This window comes from Microtus pennsylvanicus, chromosome 6, assembly GCF_037038515.1.
Source record: "Microtus pennsylvanicus isolate mMicPen1 chromosome 6, mMicPen1.hap1, whole genome shotgun sequence".
In the NCBI taxonomy this organism is placed as follows: Eukaryota; Metazoa; Chordata; class Mammalia; order Rodentia; family Cricetidae; genus Microtus; species Microtus pennsylvanicus.
Window position 1 is genome coordinate 59,510,727 of NC_134584.1, and position 27,291 is coordinate 59,538,017.

Consider the following 27,291-nt stretch of genomic DNA (forward strand, 5'->3'; position numbering starts at 1 on the left):
AACTTTTAAAAATGTTACTGGCTAGCTGTGTGGTAAAAATTATTTATTTGAGTATATTGATTTGGTTCTAGCCAAATTCTGAAGCACCATTGTGTTAATTTGCTAGTTTATTAGAGCAGGTAGATAAATTATCAGATAATCTCAACTTCCCCTTCTATTTGAATCTCACTTAGATTTTATATGTAATTGTATTCAACTACAAAGTTAACTTCTGGATGTGAGAGTGAACAGCCTTCTATTTTTCTTTGCTTTACTGGAAGGATTTTTACTAATCACTAGCTCATTAACTAACTTCAGATAATTCATTTTAGACTTTTAGAAATTTTATTACATGGATTGATTAATTAGTTGTGTGTGTGTGTGTGTGTGCACGCCACAGTACATATGTGGAGGTCAGAATACGGTTTGCTACAGTCAGTTCTCTCCTTCTGACATGTAGGTTCAGATCAAATTCATCTGCCTTAGCCGCAAGCACTTTTACCCTGGGAGTCATAGTGTTATCATTTTTTAATTTTTTTCTTCATCAAATTAAAATTATGTAATTTTAATTTTCTTAATAATCTTAAAAAAAAATCATTGGGCCCAAGTGTTGGTTGGTTTCTATCGACGGTTCTCTAGTGTATGTCAAGGTATGTATGATGGATTTTTCCCCTTCAGTTTGTTAGCATTATTGTTACTTGGCAGTTTACCTAGAGCCTTGGGCGTAGCTTGGTGGTAGAGTACTAGCCTAGCAAGTGTGCAGCCCTGCAAAAATACCTGCCATGGAACCGTTCTCACGGTTTTGTATCGATCATTTGGCATTGATGGCCAATTCACTTACATGTTTCTGGATTAAACTTGATATTATTTAACTCACTTTTTTATTTTCTTTTATTAGTTCGTTCATTTTACTTTATACTACTTTTCTGTCATTCATAAATGCAATTTTCATCTTTTTAGTGTTTCCCTATATGGCAAGCATTTCTTTTGGCTACCAAAGTAATAGCCAGGCCAACCTAAGCCAGAACAGATTTGTTTTTTAGGATATAAGATGTTTTGGCCTGTGTTGCCTTTAAGGTTGGGGTAGAGGTTTGTGTGCAGGTGTTTATTTTTGAGAACAATATCAGAGAGCAAAACTGCTTCTTATGTACAGTTGCACAACAGGGAAGTAGAGATGCGGGGGGTGGGGCACTACAGACGTGTGCTGTGGAGTTTCTCCTGGTGCCTGGCTCTCTACTGCGTTTGTCTATGGTTTTCCTTCACCCATCAGTCAAGGTGACCCCACAGCATTTCCTACCCACTACAAGGGTGCAGAGTGAGCCGAGATGCAGCAGTGTGAGGGTGAATCTGCCGGCCTGTGCGGAGCTGCTGGGATAAGACGTGCTGCTGAGTTTGCTACGCTAGCACCAGCTCTCCCAGCTTCTTCCACGTGAGAGCTGTGCTGTAAGGGTCAGATAAGTGGGAGCAGCCCGCTGATGAACTGTAAGAGAAATGTGGTAAGAAGATAGATAAAATAATAATAATACATAATTTTGAAAGAGTCTTTGTAAAATCAATTTCTTTCTCTTTTTTAAAGGTGGGTATCATTCTAAGCACAGGCTGGTCTGGAATTCACAAACTTACAAACCCATGGCAGTGTTCTTGTCTCAGCGTCCTACATGGCAGATTATAGGCGTGAGCCACTGTATCTGGAGAGAAGAGTTCCTTAAACTTTGGAGTGGAATGCTAAAGTGTTTAAGATATTTATGATCAGTGTATAATGAAAATAAAAATGCAGATCTGTGTTAGAAATATCGACAGATAAAGATTAGCATCTCTAGAGATATTTGAATATGTTCTTAAAGAATTAGTACCCAGGTAGAGAAATGATCCTAAATGTGTCACATAAGCAGACAGTTCCTAGAAGTTCCATGTTCCGGGAATGTCTTGCCTGGGGCTGGGGATACAGCTCAGCAGAAGAATGCCTGCCTAACACTTACAAGGTTTGTGTTGGGTCTCCAGAACTTCATATAGAAACAAAGACAAATTCATTCATTCTCTCTCTCTCTCTCTCTCTCTCTCTCTCTCTCTCTCTCTCTTCCTCTCTCAAGTCTTTCTGTATAACAAACCATCCTGACATAAGCCCCATTAAAAAAAAACAAGCAAGTCATTTATCATTTTGTGGGTCAGAACTTTAGCCAGGGCCTGGTTGGTAATCCTTCCATTTCTTCTAGTATTGCCTAAAGTCTCTTGGTAGAATTTGCCTTCAGATAGGTGAGTTTGGAAGGCCCAAGATGGCTTGACTCATGTGCCTGGTGTTCGGCTGGCCATGGTTAAAGTGTGAGTGAGGGTCTTACATGGAGCCTGGGTCTTTGCATATGGGTTTTCTTCAGGTTATGTAGCTTACACAGCTGCTGAGAGCTGCAAGAAATGGGAAGTAATAGAAGCATTGAAATGCAGCTTTTGACACAAGCTAGCAAGAGTAAGAAAATATTAGATGTTTAAAACAACCAGAATGAGAAAGGTCATCAGGGCACAGGGCCGCAGAACAGCCTTTGTGTGCGTGGCTGCTGGTGCTGGAAGAGTTGGAAAGATCTTCGCAGCATGTGTCATTAACACAATCAGTTTTTTTTTTGGCCTCAAATTAAAAGGGTAAAACACTTTACTCACAAGGATCCAATTTGTGAATAGTTTGTACTCACTGTGAACGTCTAAAGCCACCATGCAGCTGTTGCCTGCAATAGTCACAAAGGCACCAATGTAGAAAACCTCACGATGACGTTTGACTGTTTTTGGATGATACACAATTTAACATGCTTTTTGGCTATACTGTGACATTTCCGTATGTAGAGATGCTCTGCAGTGAATGATCACAGCTGCCAGACCTGGTGCCTCAAGCAGTTACCCTTCCTCTGTGGCACAAATGTTCAGGGTCCTCTTTTAGATATCATCTATATACCCTGCTGTGCACTGGAGTGCCAGGCTTCCTTCTCCCAACTGTAGGTTAGTATTTGTGACATAGGACTCATTTGTGTGATAGAGTTTTCTTATATGAAAGAAATAGGTTATATAGTTGTATTTACAGTGTGATTAAAAAATAATTCAACAAGTCTCATTAAAGACACCGAAAGAAAATATACTACACTTTAATAAGTTTTGTCTGTGTGTAATTAAAGTATATTTTCCCACAAAAGTTTTATTTGCTGAAGAAGAAATGGTGTTTTGTGACCCAGTGATTTGATTTCAGTATAATTTCCTCATAAGCACTCAGAATAAAATGGGAATAATCCAATCTCTTTGTTAAGACCTAAAAATCCATACATGATCTCACGATCCATGTGCTACTCCTGCTGGCCACAGGACCTTTGCACTGGCTGTTTCTTGCCTGAAATCTGCTTTACTTGTGTGTTGTGTCATTTTGATCTGCACTATTCCTGTAGCCATTGTCTTCTTACTGCCTGGGACTGGCTTCCTCCGTACCATCCCAGTGCTGTTACCATCCTTTGGGTCATTTTGTCATTTTCATTGTCTGCTCATTATTCTCATCCTTCCCCTACTTTGCGGAACCACTGAGTATCCTCCTGATAGCTGTTTTCATGGTGTTGTCCACAGTTCCATCGACCACATATTTCTGTTCCTTTTTGTTGACTGATTTTTTTTTTTTACTTATGGTTTTAGTCCGATTTTCTGTCTTCTGGGCATGCCCGATCATTTTTTTTTATTGGATCTCAGATATTGTTTATGCTGCATTTTTTCCTTTCCCGAAACGTTCAGTGAGGATCCCTGGAGTTGGCTTTATTGATTTTTCTTTAGAAACTTTCTGTGTTGTTTTGTGCTTCTATTTAGAAGGTACAGTACATGCCTGTATCGTGTAACAGTTGGACTGGGGTGATTAACATATCCTTCACTTCAAATCCTTACCAGTCCTCCGTGGTGAGGACATCCACAGTCCCCTATAGCAGTGCTGAGGTCTGCAGCACGGCTTTGCTTACAGTCACCATGTTGCTCAAGGCAACAGCTATGGCTCTCACTGCCTATTGACTGACTTTGCCCTTTTCCCCATTTCTGCTTTTCCCTGCTAATCAGTTTGATTCTCTCAGGGACTGTATTAAGATATAGTGGGGCAGGTCTCAACCAGCCTTTAGATTAGTTCTCATTTGGACCACCACTGAGGTATGCTGAGGATGCTGTTCATGGCTGTGCGTGTTGGGACGTCTTCTGCTCTGGCAGCTGGGCATATGAAAGGCTCCTGGCCCTGTGTGGGCTTTGAGGATTAGGTTGCTTAGTTTCATTTCACTGTGGTTCTCAGGCCCCGATAATTTGTTTACGTGCTTGTGCAGAACACTGCTCAGTCAGATGCACAGTATTCTGGCGGTCTTCAGAATTCTCTCTCAGTGCCTGTCTTGTGTTCTGCCCATATTCTACTCTCTCCATTTTCTGAACTCTGAACTCTGGCTCTTCAGACTTGAGCACTGTGGGTTTACCTCCCCTGTACTGGGACATAAAAGTTTTCTGTGAGCTGGGATGTTTGTTGGGTTCCCTTGTTTATTATTTTCTCCCAGAGATCACTGCCCTGGACACTGTCTGTATTCAGGGTCTGAAAATGCCTTCTTCATTCATTTTTTTTTTTGGCTAGAATTTTAGTTTCTTAATGTGGAAAGATAAATCTAATGTCTCATTTCAGCATGGTTCATAGGCTGAAGGAGCACTTAGAGCATTTTGTATGATACCAGTGTGTTCTCCCCATTTTAATCAGTTTTAGGTAAGCAGACATGTTATGGAAAGATATTAAATGCACAGCCATTGGTTGGTTTAGTTTGTGTACAGCTCACATATTTGGAGCCCAGTGGTAGGAGACCTTGAGTAGCCCATGAGGAAGGACATGGGCACTACAGAAGGACTCTGTGACACTCACAGCCTGTGATAGGCAAGGAGCTGAGCTGCTGCTTCTGTGATGGCACCGGCTTGGTTTTGCCTTCTCCACTGCCCTAGGTTGTCTCCTTGAGACATTGATTCTTTGTTCTGATTAATACAGAAAGAGAAGAAATTCAGTGCGGAGCTTTAGACATGCACAGGCTTGGAGAGGAGATGACTTGGAGGCCAGAGACTGTGACTCATTCTGGGAACTATGTCAAGAAACTTCAGTTACATTAAAAAAAAAAAAAAGACAATGGATCTTAGCCACCTCTCCGTCCTGTCCTTCCTCTCTGAGCACCATTTGAATTCGCCACACATCAGCTGCTCTTTCAGTTAGTGAATGTTACGTGTCCCTTTGACCTCGGGAAAGTCTTTAGTCTCTAGGTTACCGAGGTTCCATGGGTGAAGAAGCAATCTTGTACTAGAGTGTAGTCTTCTTTAGTAGCTGTTGGTACCCTCTGCTCTGCTTTTGGCTAGTATCATTTGGGTTTCCAGCAACATCTCCAAGGCTGTGGCCTGACTCTCAGGCTAGGACAATTGCAATTGGGCTGTTAATCTGAGCCAGATGCCTGTTTTAGGTACAAGGGATATGGGGCTGCTATTCACTCACTCTGCCTGCCTCTTCCATTACAGGACTGGGTGATGCCGTTCCTGTGCCCTCTCCCTACTGTCTCCCAAGTCCTTGCACTTTTATATGTGACTTTACTTGAAAATATAGCCTTTGTAGGTGTGACAAAGATTAAAGGGAGCGCATACTGAATCAGGACAGCTCCTGAATCTACTGTGACCTGTGTAAGAAGATATTTGGGCCTGGAGACAAGATACCTGGGAAGATTTCCATGTGAAACACACACACACACACACACACAAGCTAGGAGTCTCCACTGAGCCTAGGAAAATGTGCTGGCAAGGTTAGCCTTGGGTTCTAGCCTCCGAAACTGTGCAGGGATGTGTTTGTTCGCAGGAGGACATTCTTACCTTCTCTGCCCTATCCTCCCCTTACAGCAAGGTCCTTCTCCAAAGAGGTAAGCTGAGACAGCTCATTTCCTTAAAAGCTGGGCAGCTGAGGAGATTGTTCATACTGCTTCACTGGGTGATGCTTTGCAACCAGAACAGCACCTTGGCAACCTGGCCTTTTCTGCTACCAGAGCTATCATGTCTTTCAATGTAATAAAGTGGAAAATTAACTAATGTTTAACTCTTCATAACAGCCAGGAGTCAGAAGATCAATAACTGTGTTTGAAAGGGATAAGGTTCTGAGTAACTTTCAATGTGGAGAAAAGGACTTGAGTTGTCTATATGTTGTTTCCCTGTTCAAATCTCTGATATTGGAAAAGCAAAGCCAGACCTTTGAGAACATTTCAATGAGAGTAAACAGACAAAATATGGTAAAATCTTTACAAACCTAAATTAGAAGCAGGAGCAAAGAGAAAAAATTAGTTTCCTCCAGCAGGCCCCCGATTGGTTCTAACACCCTTGGCCATTCCTCTGGCACAATGAGCAGGAATGCTCTGGGAGCCCAGACCAAATTGCTTAATATAATAAAAAGTATGAGGGCACACATGGAGGTCCCACATCTATGAACTGGAAATTGAAAACTCGAAATGGGCAAGTTGGAAAACCTGAAAACAAAACATTATTTAAAAAAAAGAAGAAGAAGAAGAAGAAGGGAAAGAAAATGCTTAATAGTGAAAACCAACGTTGTCGAGTTGGAAGCATTGGTGAGGAGAAAGGGACCTAGCGTGTTGTCAAGTCACTTCCAGGGCTCTGGCCAACAAGAAGAGCTAAGCATCATCTAAGATGCAACTTTCCTTTAAAACGTGTGCAAGATAAGTAAGTAGGCTGCGGAACTTCAGCTTAGGCTGACATGCATGCTTTCCCCAGATACCGTGGCTAGATTGTACTGGGTAACTTCCTTTTTTCCTTTTGGCCAACAAGGGGCTGGTTTTCTTCTGCTCTCTCTCTCTCTGGGGTCTGTGTCCTCTTTGAAGGGCTCGGGAAGGGTGTGGTTCTTCTGCCTTCTGAAAGTCAGCCGTGCATTGAGGGTGACAAGAAGGTGGGCTTGGTAGTTCAAGAGTCCTGCCAGGAATGAGAGCTAGAACTGTTGCATGAAACTGACTTGTATATAAATGAGCACAGTGCTGGGCCTCACAGCAGGGCTGTATTGAATAGAGTTAAAAATTGAAAGCCCTAAGAAGCATCAAACATCTACTCGAAAAGTACAGTGAAGGATGTTATAATCAGGTAGTAACCTGAGAGGGAGGCACTGGTCTCCATACAGTTTAGCACCTATAGGGATTATTTCAAAAAGGGAAGAAAACAAAACAAGGTTTGTTTGTAGAGCATTTCACCTCAGAACCATATTGGTTCCAGAACACATGGGGAGTCAGCCTGGGCTTTGCCAGCTCCCAACCTAGATCAAAGCCCCCTGGGGTATCAGATTCAAAAGAAACAAATGGATATCTGTAGTGCCTACAACAGTACATTTGGTGCATAGCAAAGCACATGCTGGCTTCCAGGCTTCCTCAGTATCACAAGTATCCGTGGCTGTCCTCAGCTCGTCTCATCCTGCCCTCTACCTTAAGCTTCTGCAGCTCATGGGCTTCCCTTCCCCATCTTTTCATTCCCTTGTAGTCCTGCTGTTTAGGTTATGTGTTCTCTTGGTCCCCATCCCTTTTTGTCCTCCCTTCTTGGTTTCCTCTCTCTTGGTCTCCTTTTGCGCGTACTCTCCTTATCTTCCATTCTTGTCCTCACTCTGCCCCTCCCCTTGCCCATCTAATGACCAGGTCCAGTCTGATGGCCATGTGTTGTTGGAGACCACTTGTTTGTTCATGGCTACCCAGACTTGAAATAACCACACAGAAACTGTATTAATTAAATCACTGCTTGGCCTATTAGGTCTAGCTTCTTATTGGCTAGCTCTTACATCTTAATTTTACCCATTTCTATTAATCTGTGTATTGCTGCGTGCCTTTGGCTTATCAGGTAAAGTTCTGTCTGGCATCCTGCATCTGTCCCTGGCGGGGCTACATTGTGTCTTCTGACTCTGCCTTCTTTCTTCCAGAATTCAGTTTAGTTTTTCCCACCTAGCTCTGTTCTGCCCTGCTATAGGCCCAAGCCAGGTTCTTTATTCATTTACCAATAAAATCAGCACATATGCAGAGGGAGTTCCTACATCATTTCTCCTTTTCTGTTTAAATAAAAAAGATTTTAACTTTAACATAGTAAAATTACATATAACAAAACAGGTATCATGCAAGAATTACAGTTACAACATTTATATCTATTTTATTTTTTATCATAACTAAGGAAAACTGTAATTATAACTATCTGTTCTTCAACGCCATCAAAGACTGCCGAAGGATATATTATTACCTAAGTAAACAGGAAGCACATTGTAAACAACTTCAATTAAATTTAACTTAAATTAAAAAACTCTAGAATTGACAGAGACATCTCGCTGCCTGGACAGTCACCCAAAGTTCTTCTGAAACATTGGAGCATCCATCTTGAGCTTACAGGCCCATAGTGTCTGGCAGACCTTTCCATGAAGCAGGAAATTTCAAAGACAGTTCTGCCTATATTGGCAGTCTGTCAGTTACATTTTTCTGTGTCCTGCAGAATGTCTAGCAGACTCTTTCATGAAGCAGGAACCCCGAAGGATTGTTTCACCTTTAGGCAAGTTCAGCAGTCATTTCTCTGTGGGTTCTGCATGTCCAGTTCATACAGCATAGCATCAAGCAGTCCAGGTAAGAGCAGGTTCTTGCCCAACTTGCTAACCAATGCCATAAGGAGCCTCTTTAGTGCCCATCATCCCCTTGAAGCAGATTGGTGCTGCCAGGAGCAGATGTGTCTCATTGTCATGAAAAGTCCTAAGTTCTTAAAACATTTTAGGTGCCATATTCTGAAGGTCTCTGAAAGACTTAAAGAATACCTATTTAACTGAAATATTTCTGTATGTCTAAAAACCTAACTAACATGACTACACACTTGACTATTACAGATGGCTATCTATTAACCTGTATTTCTTAATTATACATTACATTTTTAAATGAGCTGCACAAACACAATACCGTAATCAAGAGCAAAGATATACATATAACAAAATTGACCTTAAATTTTTACCAATAAACCAAGATCCATACCAATGCAAATCTCTATAGTGTATCCCCTTTTAAATGTAAACAAAAATTTGTAAACAATCATTTAGGGAATTTGGGCATAGTTCTCTCCAAACTGCTTCCTGCTTTTTGTCAGGCAAAGTAATTTTGGGGGGTGTTTACGGCAACCTTTCAGGGGGTCTTGGTCCATTGAACACTTTAGTCTGGAAGAATCCCATAGGTTCTCATCCTCTGTGGAAACAAAAGTAGAACCTCTTACCCAAAGCAACATAGCCTTAGACCCATATTTTGAAATCAAGATACCTTTAAAGTATATATGTTGGTTTAGCTTAGCAGTCAAAAAATTCAAAGAAAACACAATACTGTGCATAATCTAGACTCTGTATATATTCTATCTTTACATGGCTTATTTTTCTTACTCTATTACTTTTTCTACAAGTTTACTCTGTCTCTTTAAAGACTTTGTTTTATTTTTTTAAAAAACCGTTTACTTCTTTTTATAACTTTCTATACTCTTTTTCTTCTTTCTCCTAAGCCTATGTACATTTCTTTAAACACACTGTGTCTCATTTAGAGGTCTTTTATGTATGAATCTGCATTTATTGTGTATCTGAAATTATTTTCTGACCAGAAGTGCCCTTTTATTTTTTAGAATGCTAAGCCGCTGTGACTTGAGCCAACACAGCCCTGCCTGCTTGCCCCGCCCAGTCCAACATAGTGGAAGCCTATGAGAGCCTGTGCATTTGCCCCGTTCTTAGGCACACAGTCACAGCACTCTGCTCATAGACACCATTTAAATGCTCCTTAGTGGAGTTCCTAAGAAAGAGTTAGAGCTGTTTGTACTGACAAATTAGGAAGCTGCTGCTTTAAAAAAAAAAAAAAAGAAACCATGCAGTTTTTTAAAGACTACACCCCTCTTGCAAACAGAACCTATCTGAAAAATAGCTGCCCTCAGCTACCATTTTTGTGGATCTAGAAGCCTTTTTTTCTTTTAAACTTTCTTACACTTTACATGGAAATTCTTGCCCCATGCTGGCACACCAATTTGTTGGGGGAGGCTGTTTGTTCATTTCCTGGCCACCCAGACTCCCAGAGTAATCACTCAGAAACTATATTAATTAAAATGCTGCTCGGCCAATAGCGTAAGCGTATTGCTTACTAGCACTTATACCTTTGGTTAAGCCATTTCCATTATCTTATATTTTACCATGAGGCTCATGGCCTATGGGCAGGGTTTTGGCACATCTGTCCCTGGTGGTGGCTGCATGGCTTCTCTGCAACTCTGCCTTATTTCTCCCAGCATTCATTTTAGTTTTCCCCACTGAGCTCTGTTCTGCCCTGCTATAGGCCCAAGCCAGCTTCTTTATTCATTAACCAATAACAGCTACACATATACAGAAGGACTTCCCACACTAGCCATGTTTGTTCTACTCCTTTTTCTTCTCTGCTTTGGAGTCTTTCAGATGCCTTCGGCTGTTCTTTTCCTCCTATCTACAATAAAATCCTTTGCCTCAACCATACCTTGGAATGGTCATGTCCTCAGTTTATATGTCTGTCCTAAAAACTTCAGTTTATACATGAAACACTATTACTTTTTCTTTCTTGGGCTGGGTCTTTAGGTTTTTTAAATATTACTAGGAAAATGATATATTAACCATATATCATTTGTAAAGAATCTAATACATATTATTTAAAGTGAAAATATCTTCTTTTTCCCCCTCTGACCCAATCTGGCCCAACACATATGTGTCAATAAGTGGTATTATTGTTCTGTAATCTACTTCTTCCTTGTAATGTCACACAACAGACTGTTTATTTGGACTTTTTGATGTAGTATACCTCAATATATATAGCCCAGGCTTTCTTCAGAATCATGGTCCCTCTTTTTTAGCTTCCCACATGATGAGATTATAGGCCTGGTCTGTGATTTGGGGTTTTGAAAGGATGAAGGGATGAGGATTAAACCCAGGTCCTCAGGGGTGCTAGACAAAGATATCTTTCTTTGTGAGTGCATACATAACTATCTATTTCTAATGTCTATATAATATTCCATTGTATGGGGGATTCTAATTACCTTAATGGAGCCCCCTATGACAACTAATTTCTTAGGTATTACTTTAGTTATTTTCCTCTTTGCTATGACCAGACACCTGACCAGAAGCTAGTTAGAGAAGAGAAGGTTTACTCTGGCTTCCACCTCGAGAAGATACAGTTCAACATGACAGAGGAGAAGGCATAGCAGCAGGAAAAGGAGACAGCTGAGCACATCACATCAGCAGTCAGAAAGCAGAGCATTAATAGGCAGCGAGACTGGGCCCTACATCCTTAGAGCCCACCTCCAGTGACTCACTTCCTCCAAAGCTCTACTTCCCAGAGCATCTACAACCTTCCAAAAACAGTGTTACCAGTTGAGGAACAAGTGTTCAAACATGTGAGTCTCTGTGGGGAATTTCACTTTAACCCACAAAGCTATTCTTAAATTATATATATATATATATATATATATATATATATATATATATATATATATATATATGCATATATATGTGCCATGTTCATACAAGAGTCCTTAGTAGTCAGAAGTGGACATCTGATCCCATTGAACTGGAGTTATAGGCAGTTGTGAACCACTGTGTGGGTACTGGGTCCCCTGCAGGAGCAGCAAGCACTCACCACTGAGCCAACTTTCCAGCCCCCACAATAGGTATTCTTATGTTTGTCAATAGAGTTCTGTAGTAGTAAACTATTGATTCCTCCTATGGCTGCTGTTTTTTTGTTTTGTTTTGTTTTTTTGTCTACTTGAGCCCCTTTCCTTCTATTATTCTCTCCCATTGATTATGTTATTATGTTTATATCATAAAGCTTTATGATATTTGGTTTCTGTTCAGTGTTAGAGTTCTGGAGAAGTCTCACAAGTGACCACTATCTACATATGCAATTAGCAAGAGTGTTTTTATTATTCTAGCATGCTGAGGTGTGTAGAAGGAGCTGTGGGCCACTTCCCTGCCGCCCAGCTCCCAGCCGCCTGGCTAGCTTAGCCCCAGAAATAACAACACACAATTTGTATTCATTTAAACACTGCTTGACCCATTAGCTCTAGTCTCTTACTGGCTAACTCTCATATCTTGCTTTAACCTATATCTAATAATCTGTGTAGCACCATGAGGTGGTGGCTTACCAGGAAGATTCTAGTGTATGTCCATCTTGGGCTGGAGCTTCATCGCATCTGACTCAGAGAGGAGAGACATGGTGATTGCCTCACTTTCTCCCAGGATTCTGTTCTGTTTACTGCGCCTACCTAAGGGCTGGTCTATCAAATGGGCCAAGGCAGTTTCTTTATTAACCAATGAAATCAACACAAACAGATTGACAGATGACAATACTACATCAGAGGTGTTGCCACATAAAGAAACAAGATGGTGCAAGACCCCGAGAAGGACATGTGGCAGAAGGGGAAGTTTCTAGGGCAGTTAGGTCATCTTAGATGTGATTGGTATAAGGAAGTGGCAATCATATTATTGTGTTCTAATTGGCCAGGGCTAGTCAGGGGCTAGTCAGGGCTATAGTTTTCCATTTTTGGGCAGGCCTGGACAAATCCCAGGCCTTGTCCTTGAGCTGCTGATTGAGGGTTAGGCCTACCCTGGTACTGCATGTACCAGGCCTTCTCCTTGTTGTTGGGGATTGTCCTTTGTTGGTGGCTCTTTCAGAAACTTTGTTCAGTCTCAGGAAACTGAAACTGAGGCCTGATCTCTGAGAGAAGACCAAGCAGCCTGTTATGGCATCTGCTTGTTCCTCTCATTCAGTGTCTATGACTTAGTTAATTGTGGGGCAGAGGTAACTACATCAGGTCAAAATTCTACAAATTTTCATTGTTTCTCACTATTCACAAAAGGATTCTTAAATTGGGTGAGTCAGAGAGCCTCTAATTAAGGGTCAGTGGTCACAGTGTTTTAATGCCATTTAATTTCTAGCTAATGAATAAATCAGTGGAGTAGAGATTCTAAAAGATAATCCATATAGGTAAAATAACAGTTGGGAGTTACATTGTCCAGATGGTGAACCAGAGGATGTTTGACCAAGTACGTCATATGTGATTCTTCTCATAGAAGGGTGTGTCTTTAACCCTCTGCCCTGATATAACAGCTAAGTCATGTTTAATAGACCTCAAAATACTCTATGACCAAGCTACATGTCTGACTTTCATTAGACATACAAAGTCTTTTTCAAAAATGAAGTATATTATATCCCTGTTTTCTTTTACTTTTGAATTTTTGTTTTCTTGAATTTTTATCAAAATGAGCCAGAGGCTAGTAGCTACCCAATAGATAACTTTGGCTGGATCTGGTCACACTATCATAACTCACCTTTGTATTTACTATTTTCAGAGATATCAGAATCAGGCAAGACCCATACATGCATTAGGAAAGTGTGACGCAACTAGAAGCCGGGCTGTTAGGTGGGCACTGGGGTGCCTGTGGGATGAGATGCACTGACATATTCAAATCAAAGGATCTTCATATCTGCAGTGGGCACTTTCTAGGCATCTAAACTTTTTAAAAACCCTCATTTTTAAAAATGAACAACTATTGATGTCATGTATTTGGCTTGCCTAACCTTGCTTTGCTGTTTTGTTTGTTAGGTTTCTCAAGACAGGCTTTCTCTGTGCAGCCCTGGCTGTCCTGGAACTTGCTTGGTAGACCAGGTTGACCTCCACTTGCTTTTGCTTTTCTTTGGGAAGTTTTCTTCGTGTTCCTCTTTCCACTGACCAGATGGGGGCAGCTGTTGATGATTTTGGTCTTACCTTCAGGGACTTGTCTCAGGTCTGGCTTGTACCTCAGGCTTCTGCCTTCCTTGAAGGCCTTGTTCATCAGTTCCAGGAGTGACCTAACGCTTGAGTTGTCTTCCTGCCTTGGCCTTGCCAGGCTGTTTCTACGGCCGGTTATCCTGGATGGTTGCATTAAATTCCAGTGCCGTGATTTTTTTCAAGGATGGCTGAGGGTTTTTCGATAAAAAAGAGACAATTCGTAAAAACCTATTAAAGTTTAGCAAGAAAATCTCCATAATTATTTGTGTGGCTGGATTCTAGCAGATATAACCTAGCTCTCTTGATGGGTGGCATAACCCTATAACAGCTGTGAGAAAGCAAGTCCAAACATGTTCTGTTGGGAAATTCTTAGATCTCTGTCCAAAATGTATCAGCACTACCCCATAAAGCTTGCCGGTCTCTCTGGGATTCTATAGAACCCACAGGATATTTTCTTTGCAAAAGTTTTAACATTTGTTTGTACAGTAGGAACACTATGGCCTGGAAGCAGATGTGCAAAAGACAGCCAGTTGTTTGAGGCAAGCATCACTTACACAAAGGCACACAGACTGATAGATTTTAAAACGTGTGGGAAATGTTCTTTCTGTGCTTTCTTGTCACTTACGCCTTCAGAGCTTGCCCATGAGAATAGGGTTTTAGGTATCTTCTACATGTATATTTAAGGCTCATATAACATATACACTTATGTCTAATAAATGCTTGGAAGAAAAATCTAAGGCTCTATCTTGGGTAATGTTCAATGCTTATATAATAGCAAGTTTTTTGTAGTTGTGTAGAATTTCATTATTTGCATGTGTAATAATTTATATTACCAACTCTCATTGATAGTTATTGAAGTATTTCTAGATCTTAGGCCATACAAAGCAAAAATTTGGTGAGTGCCATTGCATGAGTTTCACTTTCTGCAGATGTGACTGTGTCTGTAAGATACATTCCTGAAGGTAGCATTTCTGATTCCAGTATATGTACCTTTGTCTTTTTTCCTTTTTTAATTTTTGAGAGAGCCTTGCTCCTGGCTTCCCTGGATCTCTTTATGTAGACCAGGTTAGTCTTGAACTTACAGAGATACACCTGCCTATGTCCCTTATGTGGCATTTAAAGGTGTACACCACCATACCCCAAAATATATTTAAAGACTTGGTGGGTTTTGCCAGCTTGCTTTTTAGGGATATAAGACTGATTTAGATTTTTCTGCCCCTAGAAATGTGTGGTGGAGTCCCTGTCTGTTTCATTCACGTTTTTATCTGCATGTTACACCATGTAGTTTTTTTTGATCTTTGCTAATCAGATCATTCAAAAAATTACCACATAATTCTACAGTTGCATTTTCCATATGTAACACTGAGCATCTTTTGATCCACATGCACTTCTTTTGGTGGTCTGTCTCTCTGTCTTCCTATCTCTGTACATTGCCACCCATCCTTTGCTCATTTTTCCTTGGGCCGTTAGTCTTTTTTCTATTGGTTTGTTGTAACAGTTGCATTTTGAGGAATTTAAAGCTGTGTGTAGATTGAGGAAATTAGTGCTTTTCTGTGTCAAGGTTTTTTTCATTTTTATATTTGTCCTTTGGCTTTTTATTCTATGCAGCATACATTTTCTTTCTTATTTTAAAGATATATTTTATAATTTAGTTTTTCTGTATTCATGCAGTGTATGTTTACATGTGGGGGGCATGGAGGCCAGAAAGGGGTATTGAATGCTTTGAGTATTGGTGAGCTGCCTGATAGCGGTGCTAGAATCCAAATCCAGTCTTCTGATAGAGGAGTAAATGCTCCAAACCACTGAGCCCTCTCTCTAGACCTCTGTCACGGATTGCTCCGATCCTCTGGATTTTGACTTTTTCTTTCTTTCCTTACTCCCCCCTCCCCTTTTTTTGAAGCAGGGTCTCTTGTAGCCCATACTGCTCTCATACTAGCTGAGGATGTAGTTGAGGATAGCGTTGAACTTCTGATATTCCTATGTTCACATCCCAGTTTCTTGGATTATACTTTTACCCAATGCTGGGAAGGAAGCCAGGGCTTTGTGTATGCTATGCAAGCACTCCCAGCTGAGCTACATCCCCAGCCTTTTGTTATATTTTAGAAGACATATTTACTTCTGTTTTAATCTTGCACATTTGTGAGTCTTGTTATAAATTCGTGATGGGCATTCTGTTTGAAAAAGTAAAAAAGTTTGGCTATGAAGAAGTGTTTGGGGTTTTTATTTGTGGTATTTGAGTTACTGCACCTGGACTTATCCTGTTCGTTTCTCTTCTGTAGTGACAGTAAAGTTTAGCAACTATTTTACGGCAGATGGTTAGCAAGAGGTAAAGTACAGTAACTGCTTTACGGCAGATGGGTAACAGGGGTTCTAGATAACAGATGTAGTTAGGAGAGTTCTAAGAGATTCATGGAGACTACAGAAGACTAGGCCAGGGCTGGGAAACAGGGTCTAGGGCAGCAAAGACCACTTACTGTCTCAGCGTGGGCGAAACAGTCTCATTGAGCAGCAGTGGCATGGGTTTCTGTATTTGGAAAGGTTGGGCTGAGCTTTGGGCTTCATCAAGGTCTTGAGTTGCCTCTTTCTTCCTAGGCAGCTGTCAGTTACTTCCTTGATGTTCTGAGTTCATCAGGTGCTCAAGTGGTTCCTAACCCTGGCAAGGAAATAGAAGCTGTGGTGATGTGGGTTCTGGCTTAATTGGTATTAGGTGAGACCCAAACCATAGCATTTAGAACTCTCTCTGGGATGGAGTCTCATATGCAGCTAGGGGCAAGCATTAATGCCAATGCACTGAGCTTGCAATTCCCTTGAGTAAAGGCTTTTAATGGACACTGCCCCAGTACCTCCAAATATGTAGCCCCTTCCTGGGGATCCTGAACATATAGCCTCTGGGGCCTGGTGCTGGGTTGCAGACTCTACATGTCTGGTGCTGAGGTGATGGTAATGCTTCTGGTCCCCAGAACACTCATGGGTGGCCTGAGAGCATGTGGTTAGGAGTACTTACTGCTCAATCATGAGGTCGGGGGCTTGGATCAGTCATCAGGAGCTCACGTAACTCCAGCTCTAAGGAATCCAGCTTGCTCTTCTGGCCTCTACGGCCACACACACACACACACAAACACACACACACACGGAAACTTACAGAGATACGTATCCCAAGTCATGCACACACAGAAAGGGCTTTCAAAAGAAGAAACCAAGCAGTGGGCAATTGAGAAAGCCTTCTTGTAATCCATATGTTAAAACAACCTGGGTATTTTCAGCTCTCTAAAGAACAGTTCTATAGGAAAGGACTTTGTCTCCTAAAGGCAGAACAAGAACCACTGTGCTAAGGGGAACAGTGCAGTGCAAGACAAAACTTTCTCAAATTATAGTGCATGGAATGCGGCAGCCGCCCTAAGGAAATGGAAAATGCAGGTTCCTCAGAGAGCTCAGGCAGGCACTCTTCAGGAATCTCTCTGTGACATCTCTCCCGCTGAAGAGACAGCAGAAGGCCCTGCTCATTTCCAGCCTTGCTGTGAACCCTCAAATCTCTCAATGCACAATCTTCCTCATGACACGGTCCTTATCTGTGAGGTTAAGTGAGTCTTCAGGTGTTCACCATCCTGAAGTTTTGTGTCTGACCTTGGTGTTGTGGGTTAGTAAAGGGAGCAGAGTAGAAGAGGCATATCCCTGAACAGGACGCTAGGAAGCAAGATTCACGTTTACCAAGTGATACGCAGTGTGCATTGGGCTAGTCTTCTTACCCTTGTTACCTCAGCTCATTCAGTGTGTCACGTTTCTCTTTGCATGGCTTAGAACTTAAGGGAAATGGTAGTTCTTCAAGTGACCAATTCCTAAATTAATTGTCATTTTTAATGTATTTTTGTTGATGCAATGCAGGAATGTTCTGATGGCTACATGTGCAAAACACAGTTTCAAATAAAAAATGGGATGACGGCATCACATCTGGGAACACCTGCCAGTGTACACACGTGTCTTCCAACAGAGGTGAGTAGTGTAGTGCACCGTGGTCTCCTTTGCAGTCTTCATGAAGTATAAATTTAAAACTTCCAATCTGTTTTATGTATGTTTATATTTTAAAAAACGAATAGCCCTTGGGTCCTGGGACTGTTGGATGTAGATGTGTGCACGTCATTTCTGAGGGGCAGTTTTCTTGACCGCAATGGAAACAGGAGTGTTGGTGTCCACTGTGGGTTCTTGCAGTTCTCGTGACTCGTCACACTTTTCCTTGGACTTGAGGACACACAACATCTCTTGCCTTGATTTTCATGATGACATCTCTCCTTATACAGACCTGTCTCTGAATACAATCTACCATTGACTGTTTTTCTAGCCTTTGAGAACTTTGTAGAACCTGAGTCTCATTCTTTAGGATACTTCGGCTAACTTGAGAAATTTACAAAATTAAGTGTTATTGAAGTGCTGAGTTCTTTGTGACTTTCTACATACTTTCAGGGGTTTTTTTTAGTCAAAATGCAAATAGCCTTAGTATGTTCCTTCCCTTCCCTTCCCTTCCCTTCCCTTCCCTTCCCTTCCCTTCCCTTCCCTTCCCTTCCCTTCCCTTCCCTTCCCTTCCCTTCCCTTCCCTTCCCTTCCCTTCCCTTCCCTTCCCTTCCCTTCCTTCCTTCCTTCATTTTTCTTTCACAGGGTTTCTCTATGTAGCCATGGCTGTCCTAAAACTCACTCTGTAGACCAGGCTCGTCTCAAACTTATAGAGATCTACCTGCCACTGCCTCCTGAGTGCTGGGATTAAAGGTGTGTACCATCACCACCTGGCACTATGCTTCTTATTCCTAAGAAAGGTTGTACCTATCCATTCTGAAAAATGAACAACAGGGAAATATATAAAGTGAAAGAATTCTCCGATACACCTTCAGGTAGGTACGCAGTATAGTATTTTTGAAAATAGTTTCTATTTTCCTTAGGTTCCTCCTATACATGTATTTTGGTACCAAAGAAGAATATCATGGGCATTTCCATGTTAGTAAATGCAGAATCCTTAGTTTTCTTGGTGACTGCTTGGCATTCCATTTGATGGCTACAACATAATTATATATTCTTACTTCAGGAAGCACTTGAATTTTAACAGATGGAAGATGATTGATGGGGACCTAATTGCTTTAGCACAAAGAAATAAAAGTGTTTAAATTTTGAGCATTTTAGTAAAGAGTGAGGAGATACTTGTGTACATGTCTTTGTGTGTGTGTATTCTCTGTATGCTTGTGTGTATATCCATTCCTGTCTGTGCCTATTAAGGTATGTTCCTGTCAGTCTGTGTGTACATGTTCCTTTTGCTATGGTGTGCATGTTTCTATCTGTATGTACGTGTCCCTGTCTATATATGTGATCATGTGTATAATATACGTATGCTTGCATATGTGTACCTGCATGCATATGGATGCTAGGTCCATATAGTGTGTTTCTCTATTGCACTTCACCTTATATTTTTCAGGCAGGGTCTCCACTGAACCTGGAGCTCACCAGTTCAGCAAGCCTAGCTGACCAGTGTGAACCAGGGTCTCCTCTTTTCATACCTCTACTGCTGGGATTACAGGTGCACGCCACCACACTCAGCTTACGCACAGCTGCTCTGAACTCAGGTCCTCATGTGTGCTCGGAAAGCACTTTAGCCCCTGAAGCCGTTTTCTTAGTGGAGATGCTCTTCTTTGTGTGCAGAGGAAGAGGTGCTCAGAATCTGTGAAAATGGGTCAATTTGGTAGTTACGCCTTGCTTGCCCATTGCTGCCTGTGTACAACGCTCTCCAGGAGCGTTTGATCACAAGGCATCCTTATTGATTGTGTGTACAGCAGTGTTAAGAACTGCATGGAAGTTGCTTGAATCTTGTTACTGCTTCATGGCTCAATAGCCAATACCAGTCCTGAAGCCAAACAATTAGGCAGCTTCCTCAATTCATTATAGATTAGCTTAAAAAGTTAACATAGAAATGATGATTAAAAAGGCAAATTACTAGTTTTTGTCTAACAAGTTGGCAGGGGTGGTGAAGGCACTAGAAAGTGGTTTGGCAGTATAAGAGAACTGACACTTTCTGGCGTTGACTTGACAGAGTTTAAAGTCGTGTCCATGCTATGAGTAATCCCTACTGAATGGAGAAGTTTAGCCTCCTACCGATTTCTCCACCTTTTTCCTTTGCTAGCATTGCCCAGTACATCTCAACACGGAAGAATGCTGGGAGGACTTCCCTGAGGAGTAGCCATGGCCTTGCACCACATTCTGCGGTTGTGCTTTACTGTGCTCATGTCATTATGTTCTATCCCCATCCTCCTGTTTAGCAACCCCCCTGGTCTGATGTAGTGCCTTTGCATCAGAATAAACTGCAGAGAGTGCTCAAAGACTAACCGGAAATACATGCAAAAGTTTTCAGGAGGCATGCATATCACACTGCCATTTATGATTGGAAGCAAACAGAAGCCATCATAATGTGTGATGGTAATGGATTGGTTAATTAAGGTACCTGTGCAATGGATGCAGTTACTAAGAAGATCTTCTGTGTAATCAATAGAATAAGAATTAAATGTTAAATGGAACATGAACAGTTGCTATAGCCTAAACAATTTAATTCAAGTACATCTACTATCATTTGAATTAGCTGCTGACTATTATGATTTTAAATATTATTAATTTTTTATCTCTTTAAAGAATGAAACCCACAATTCTTTCTTCTTGGAAGTCCTGGGGACTCTTATTTGTTTATTTGATCCAGCAGTTCAATGTGGAGTCACCATCCATCTACGTAAGCTTCCTTTCTTGTAGGTGTCACGTTTTCCAATTCCCAAATAAGAGAATGCTTTGAAAGTTGACAGAGCAGTTCTGTGAGTTACTGCATCTCTTGATTCCTTTGCCAGTCTCCAGCTGAATGAGTAATTGAAAGATTCTAAACTGGGCATGGCAGTGTATGCCTATAATTTGAGATGTGGAGACAGAAGAATCAGGAGTCCAGGGCCCTCTTGAGCTACATAGTAAGTTTGGAGACAGTCAGAAGACCTTGTTTTAAACAAGCAAGCAAACAAACACAGGAACAAATAAAAAGCACAAAAATAAAAAGATACTATATGCATGTATGTACGTGTGTATGTATATATGTATTGTATGAATATAGCCTATATATTAATTTCCTTCTAATCAAGATTTTCTTAATTAGATTTTTAAAGAAGCTTTTTTTCTATTCTACCCTTCTCTTCAGGGTTTTCTATACAGTGTGGTTCCTCTATTTCGCTTTCATACCCCATTGTTTTGTATTCACGGTTTCTGAAGTCAAACTGCTCCTGTAGACTGTGACCCATCCATATAGGGTTACATGATAAATATCTATAATCTAATTAGACTTTTCATTCTGGTCCCACCAGAATCAACTACTTCTGTATGTTGATATAAGCTTAGCAATAAGATAAGCTACTTTGAATTGATTGAATTCTGAAGGGTTTTTACTTTGGATAGAATAGCAGTAATTTTTTTTTTTGATAACCAGTTTACATAGGAAAGTACAAGTGTCTGAAAAGAGAAACTTCAGTAAGGTTTCAATAGTCTATGTTTGTAGGAGTCAGATGGGGTCTGGTGCTCAGTCTGTTGCTTGCCAGTCAATACTAGTGTTTTGTTTTCTATTGTTTGGTAACTCATAGTAAGTTGGACTGCCTAATGTGGACCTTAACTAGAGGAAAACACTACTATATTTGAAAGTTGTATTTTGTAATATTTTTTAGTCATGTTCTAGCAGTGTGACCCTGTGTAAACCTGTTTTCTTACCTCAAATATTTGTTCTTTTTTTGGATACAGTATGCAAAAGTGCTATTATTAATCCTAACAAAATATTTCCTAGCCATATAATAAAGAGCAGGTAGTGAATGGGAAAATAAAAAGGTGAACATGTAACACTTCCTTTGTATTCTGTCATGATTTCAAAGGTTGGGAAGAATCTCCAGGTTGCAAGACACCATTTCTCCAACCGTAGTTAGCCACCAGTAAGATTCCATTTCTCCAACCACAGTTAGCCACCAGTAAGACACCATTTCTCCAACCACAGTTAGCCACCAGTATCTCTCAGTGTTGTTTAGCGATGACTGGATGTGACTCTGACCAGAAAGTAGCAGTATTTAGGACATCTCAAGGCTTGTGTGCACTGTCACACTTCCCTTGATAAGTACTATACTGCATTGTATTCTTTTTTATATTACTTTTTTCTTTCTTCATCAAGATTTATGCACAGTTTCTATTTATTCAATGGTATGATTATGGGCATGATAATGTACAGTTTGCTATTTTTCATTTTTAGATATCTCAGAATTAATATTTCATCTTAATAGCATGCTTACATTTGTGATGGAGTAGAAAATATTATGACAATTTAAATACATACTTAGGGTAGATTGTAATTAGATGGGGAATATATTGTTTCTCTTAAAATGCAGTAGACTGTTCATATTTAACAATTTTTGAATTTCAGTATTTAAACAAATTTTGTGATAAGGATTGATTATGCTCATGATAGAAGAACTTGGAGAGTATATAATGTTAGTTTGTGAAAATCACCAAATTTAGCTATAACTATGCTTTCAGAATGGGATGTCAGTCATGAAAATTACGATGATTAATGATCTTTTAAAAAGTGTATAAAACAACATTATCAAACATCAGTCATCAAAAGATGCCTACAGTCTGTGTGCAGAGGGAGAGAGCCCAGGCACGTGGTCTGAGCATTAGAAAACACAGACTTAAGCAAAATATACTCTGTTAACCCTAAAACCATGACAGTCAAATGGCTAGAATAATTTTTTTTGTTTTTGCTGTTAGTAGCTAATTGTGCCTGTAGATAGCTGAACAGCCATGCCAAAGGAATGCAGATATGTGAATGAGTGGATTCCAAGCCAGAAGGAAGAGTTTCTGTGGTATTAGTACTTTTATTTGTTTAGCCCCAATCAATATTTCTATCAGCGATTTTAACAAATTTCATTTAAACAAACATTTGTGTCAGTATTAATGTCTATGCACTAAGATTTTAATCCTCATGAAGAAATACTTGCAGTGACCATTTATTGGTTTTCTAATATGTACTAATTTCCTGCATTAGTTCTGTATTATCTTATAATCGTCACAGGCCTCTGTGGCAGTACAGTAATGACGGATTTAAACATGATGTGAGCCAAGTGGATGAGAACAGCGGTGCACAGAAGGAAGACAGGAGCTAACTTCAGTGCTGGCGCTGCCTTGAGTGCCTTGTGTACGCAACTTCACTTTATCTCACGATCCAGACACATATATTCCTGTCAGTGCACACGTAAGGACAGAGACAACAGTGGTTAAGAAGCTTCCCCAGGGACAAAGACAAAGATGTGATTAAATCTGACTTAAACTCATGCTCTTAACTACTGGAAAGTAGTGGATACTATTTTAGTAGTCACCAGCATCACCTGTGGGCTTGCTAAAAACAAATTATTGTGTAACAAACAATTTGTTCAAATTAATTGCTGAGCCCACTCCTACAATTTTTGATTCAGTAGGTCTAAAGTTTGCACTTCTAATAGTCTCTGAGAGGGGACTGATGGTGCTGGGTCAGGACCACACAGTGAGAACTCCTACACTCCTCTAGCATGCTTAGCGCATCTGAGACTGCAGAGGTGGCCAGCTCATCCAGTGGGTCAGTCAGTATTGCAACAATCTTGATGCAATGAAAGGCGCTTTAGGTTTGCTAGAAGCAGAATTTAAGATAAGAATTTCTCTTCAAATGATTTATGGTAGGAGTGCTCTTAAGAGAAAAGGAATAGGGGAAGCATGGCAGAGCAAGAATAAAAGCCGTGCAGGAGAAAGAAACTCGAGACAAACTTTATCTCAGCTCTTCATTTCAAATCATATCAAAGAATTAGTCCCACTATGGTCACTGGGATGGCCTTTTGTACTCGAATTATCATTGGTTAGTCATTTATTAGCCAAATCCTCAGGTTGGTAGCTCCAGTCTCCTGAGTAATTCTCCAAAGAAGGGGTCTACTGCAAGTTTTCAGCCAACAGTCACAGCCTCTGAGCAGAGATGGGTGGACTAGCCTTAAAGAGGACCTAGGAGGGTGTCAGCAACATCACTAGTAAGGAGTGACATGAAGTCAACCAAATAGAACATAGAGGAAAGGTTCTGTCCACTACATCTGTGAATCCCATGTTGGAGAAACATAAATGTTGGAAAAAGAAAACAGTCTATATTGAACATGTACAGACTATTTTCTTGTTGCTATTCTCTAGATAACCAGTATATTAGCAATTTATATAACATTTGTGTTCTATTAGCTATATTGCTACAAGCAATATTGCGATGACTTAAAAAGTATAGGAGGATAGGAAGCACCTAAGTATCAGCAGATTTTGCCATTTATTGGGGCACTTGAAACTGTCCCCCATGGATACTTAGGGATACTAATCTACGTGTAAGACTTGTATTTACATGAAGAGGGGAGGTTTTCTGAAAGTTGTAGTTTTAGTTATCTTCAAGCTCAAGATAATTAAAAGCACATTAAAGATGCTGGGAAATTGATTAGAACTTCGGGTACATTGACCAATGCATAGGTGACTCATATACATCCTTAGGAATGCTTGGGTTCCAGAGACCTTATGAAGATCTGTGTAGTGAAAACTGTTTTTATACTGTTGTGGACATACTGCTTGTGATGCATGATCTGTGATAGTGCAGCATATTGTATGCAAATGTAGATACAAGATCCAAATCCATCATCACATAGATGACCCTGTTAAAATCAGTGGATCAAAACAAAATGAATAGTCATGAATGTGAGAGATTTGTAACACAGTGGGGGCAGGTAGACAGGAGTAGCAGGGAGATGGGAGAACATGGGAGCTGAGATGGCCAGTATGAATTATGTACACACGTGAACTTGTTGAAGAGCAAATTTAATTAATAAAAAATTTTAAAGTAGAGAGAAGAATCCAGTTATCTTTACTATCACAGGCACTTAAAAATGGTTAAAATATGAAACAAGGCCACCTTTCTTACTTATTTTTTGGGAAAGTAGCTTTCACAGAAATATTTTAAATATATTTAAATTAAGTAAATATTTTGGAATTTAATTTTTAACATAGCAAGTATACATAAATAAAATTTTAAACAAAAACTTATTGGCATCATCAATGAATTTTAAAGGTGTAAATAACTCCTGAGATCAAAATGTTTGAGAACCATTGTTCTAGATCAATTATTACATTATTACATTTGTAAAACATTGGTAATGAGTATAAACCATTCATTCATCAATAATAGATTTAAAAAGTAAGTTATTGAGTTCATCTGACTGGGAGCATGCTGCAGCAGTCGGGGTGCTTGAGAGCATTATGATCAAGAATGTTGGGCAGTCTTGGGGATGTGGTAGTAGACCAGAAAACCAACCTTGGTTAGTTGTTTTCAGATATCTGAAGGCTTTCTTGCAGAAGGGAGAGTACATTTTGTTTGTTTCTGAGGGTGAGACTAGTTTTGGAGTCTGACAGCTCTTCTAGACAAGTCTGTGTGTAGCTTTGCTCACAGTAAAACTGATGAATATGCAGAACTAGGAGCTAGTGAAGCAGACATGGCTCTCCACCTTTCCATTTTCAAAAGGTGATGAAGGTGTGGAGTTCTATGCGAATGGTTTGAGAAAATGTTTCATGGAGTTCAAACAACCTCTATCTTAGGACTGCAATGTTTCTTAGATGATCAGTTTATAATTTGTTGCAGGATACTTGATCACACTGTGAACCCCAAGATTTCATTGTTTACTGGAGAAACCTGTTTCTAGTTGTGGTGTAGCTCAGCTCTAGAACACACCTTTAATCCAAGAGCTTTTTGCTTGAATACTGTAAACAGGATTAAATTAAGTCAACCATAGGTCTAGAGGTGGAGCAAGCAACCATTTGACAGGAAGTGAACACAGGACTATTAAAAAATATAGGAGTCAGGAGGATGGAGAGAGAGATGCACAGGAAGTGGAGGGAGGAACATGAAGTGAGAGAGGACTTGATTGAGTTGGTAGAAGGCACAAGGTTGCTGGGATGATGGTGGAGGAGGAAGGTCAGTTGAGTGCTTTTCTCTGCAAGTTTTCACCCCAACATCTGGCTCCCCGGTCTTTGTTGGTAAAATTGAATGATTGAGATTTTATTAAAAGCATCAGTAACTCCTTTTCTTCAAACAGTTCAGGAAGGTACACTTACTATGTAGAAGACTGATCTGGGGCTTTCTAAGTTTCACTTAGAACTGAATGGCCAACGCACAGTTTATGCATAAATTAGACTTTGTTTATAGACAGTTAGACCCAGTCTAGAAACAAAACATGAACTATGTATTGACTGTATAGTTCAAGCTGGTATTAAGCTCACTAGTGTTCTAGCCTGTTCTTGAATTCATGTAAGTTTTTCTTCTTTAGCCTCCCAAGCGCTGAGATTATAGATGTGAGCCACCACTCTTGGCTCATATTAAATTTCTATTTTAAAATGTCAAAAAGATACCTCTCCTAATAGCTGAGAATTTTTTAGAAATCTACTTTGTGCAATATAGGAAATCAATTCCTTTTTCTGTACTATCATAGACCATCAATTCTAATTGTATATTTAGACTTATATGCCTGTGACATGACATTATCTACAATGGATTTTAAAAATCAAAACTGAACTGGCAAGACAACTCAGTAACAGATCAGTGCACTCATGGCCAAAACTAACAACTTGATCCCATCTCCAGAACGTACCTAGTGGGAGAAAGAACTGACTCCTATAAGACATTCTCTATCTTTCCCCTATGCACTCTGGCACATCTGTTCTCTCTTATCCCAACCCCTCATACTCAAATACAAAATTTTATGTGAAATAAGATGGAAAGTGAAGTCTTTATTGAAAGTCATGATCTCTATCTTTTTGACTGTGGTTTTCTGACTATAATTTAAAGTGATAGTTAAAATGAAATAGATGATAATCCACAGTGGGTCCAATAGCATCTTCTGTGCTAATCTTGTAAAGCAGGAGTCCTGGAAGCTGTCAGTAGATGAGACACTTATTGAATCATTGCTGGGATTCACTTGCTGAATTTCTGAAATTGCAAAGTTGCAAGTGAGAGCATGTCTTTTCCAGTAGCCCTTCCGCAGGCCCGCGGTAGTGACCGACGAGCCTCCATGTAGGAAGAGGATTGTCTAAGGGGGCTAGCATAGTGAGAACTGCCCCGGGGACATCATGTCTTATATGACACTGTTTTCATAAATGCATGTTGGTACTTATACTTCCCTTTATCAATTCATGAATCTTCATATTGGACTGAAGACTATTTATGGTAAAAATGAGATATGATCATTTTGCAATAGTGAAAGAATTATTAACAACTCTGCTTTGTTGATTATAGACTTACACTGAAAAAAATCTTATCAAAATAATTTAGGTAAATTAGTTGATAGTTTGAGATAGAAGTGGGAACACAAATTGTATATTCCAACTAGGTAAGTTTTCTTTCCTAAACAT

The 27,291-nt window shown here is 40.1% G+C and overlaps 1 protein-coding gene across 4 annotated transcripts in view; it reads left to right on the top strand.

The window, feature by feature from the left end:
* Positions 1-27,291, top strand: part of Atg10 (autophagy related 10) — a 295,099-nt gene that overhangs the window by 54,917 nt on the left and 212,891 nt on the right. For all 4 annotated transcript variants that reach the window (XM_075976349.1, XM_075976347.1, XM_075976351.1 and 1 more), the window contains exon 3: positions 17,683-17,790. In XM_075976349.1, coding sequence (XP_075832464.1) covers positions 17,683-17,790 — 108 coding nt within the window. The remainder of the gene's footprint in view (positions 1-17,682; positions 17,791-27,291) is intronic.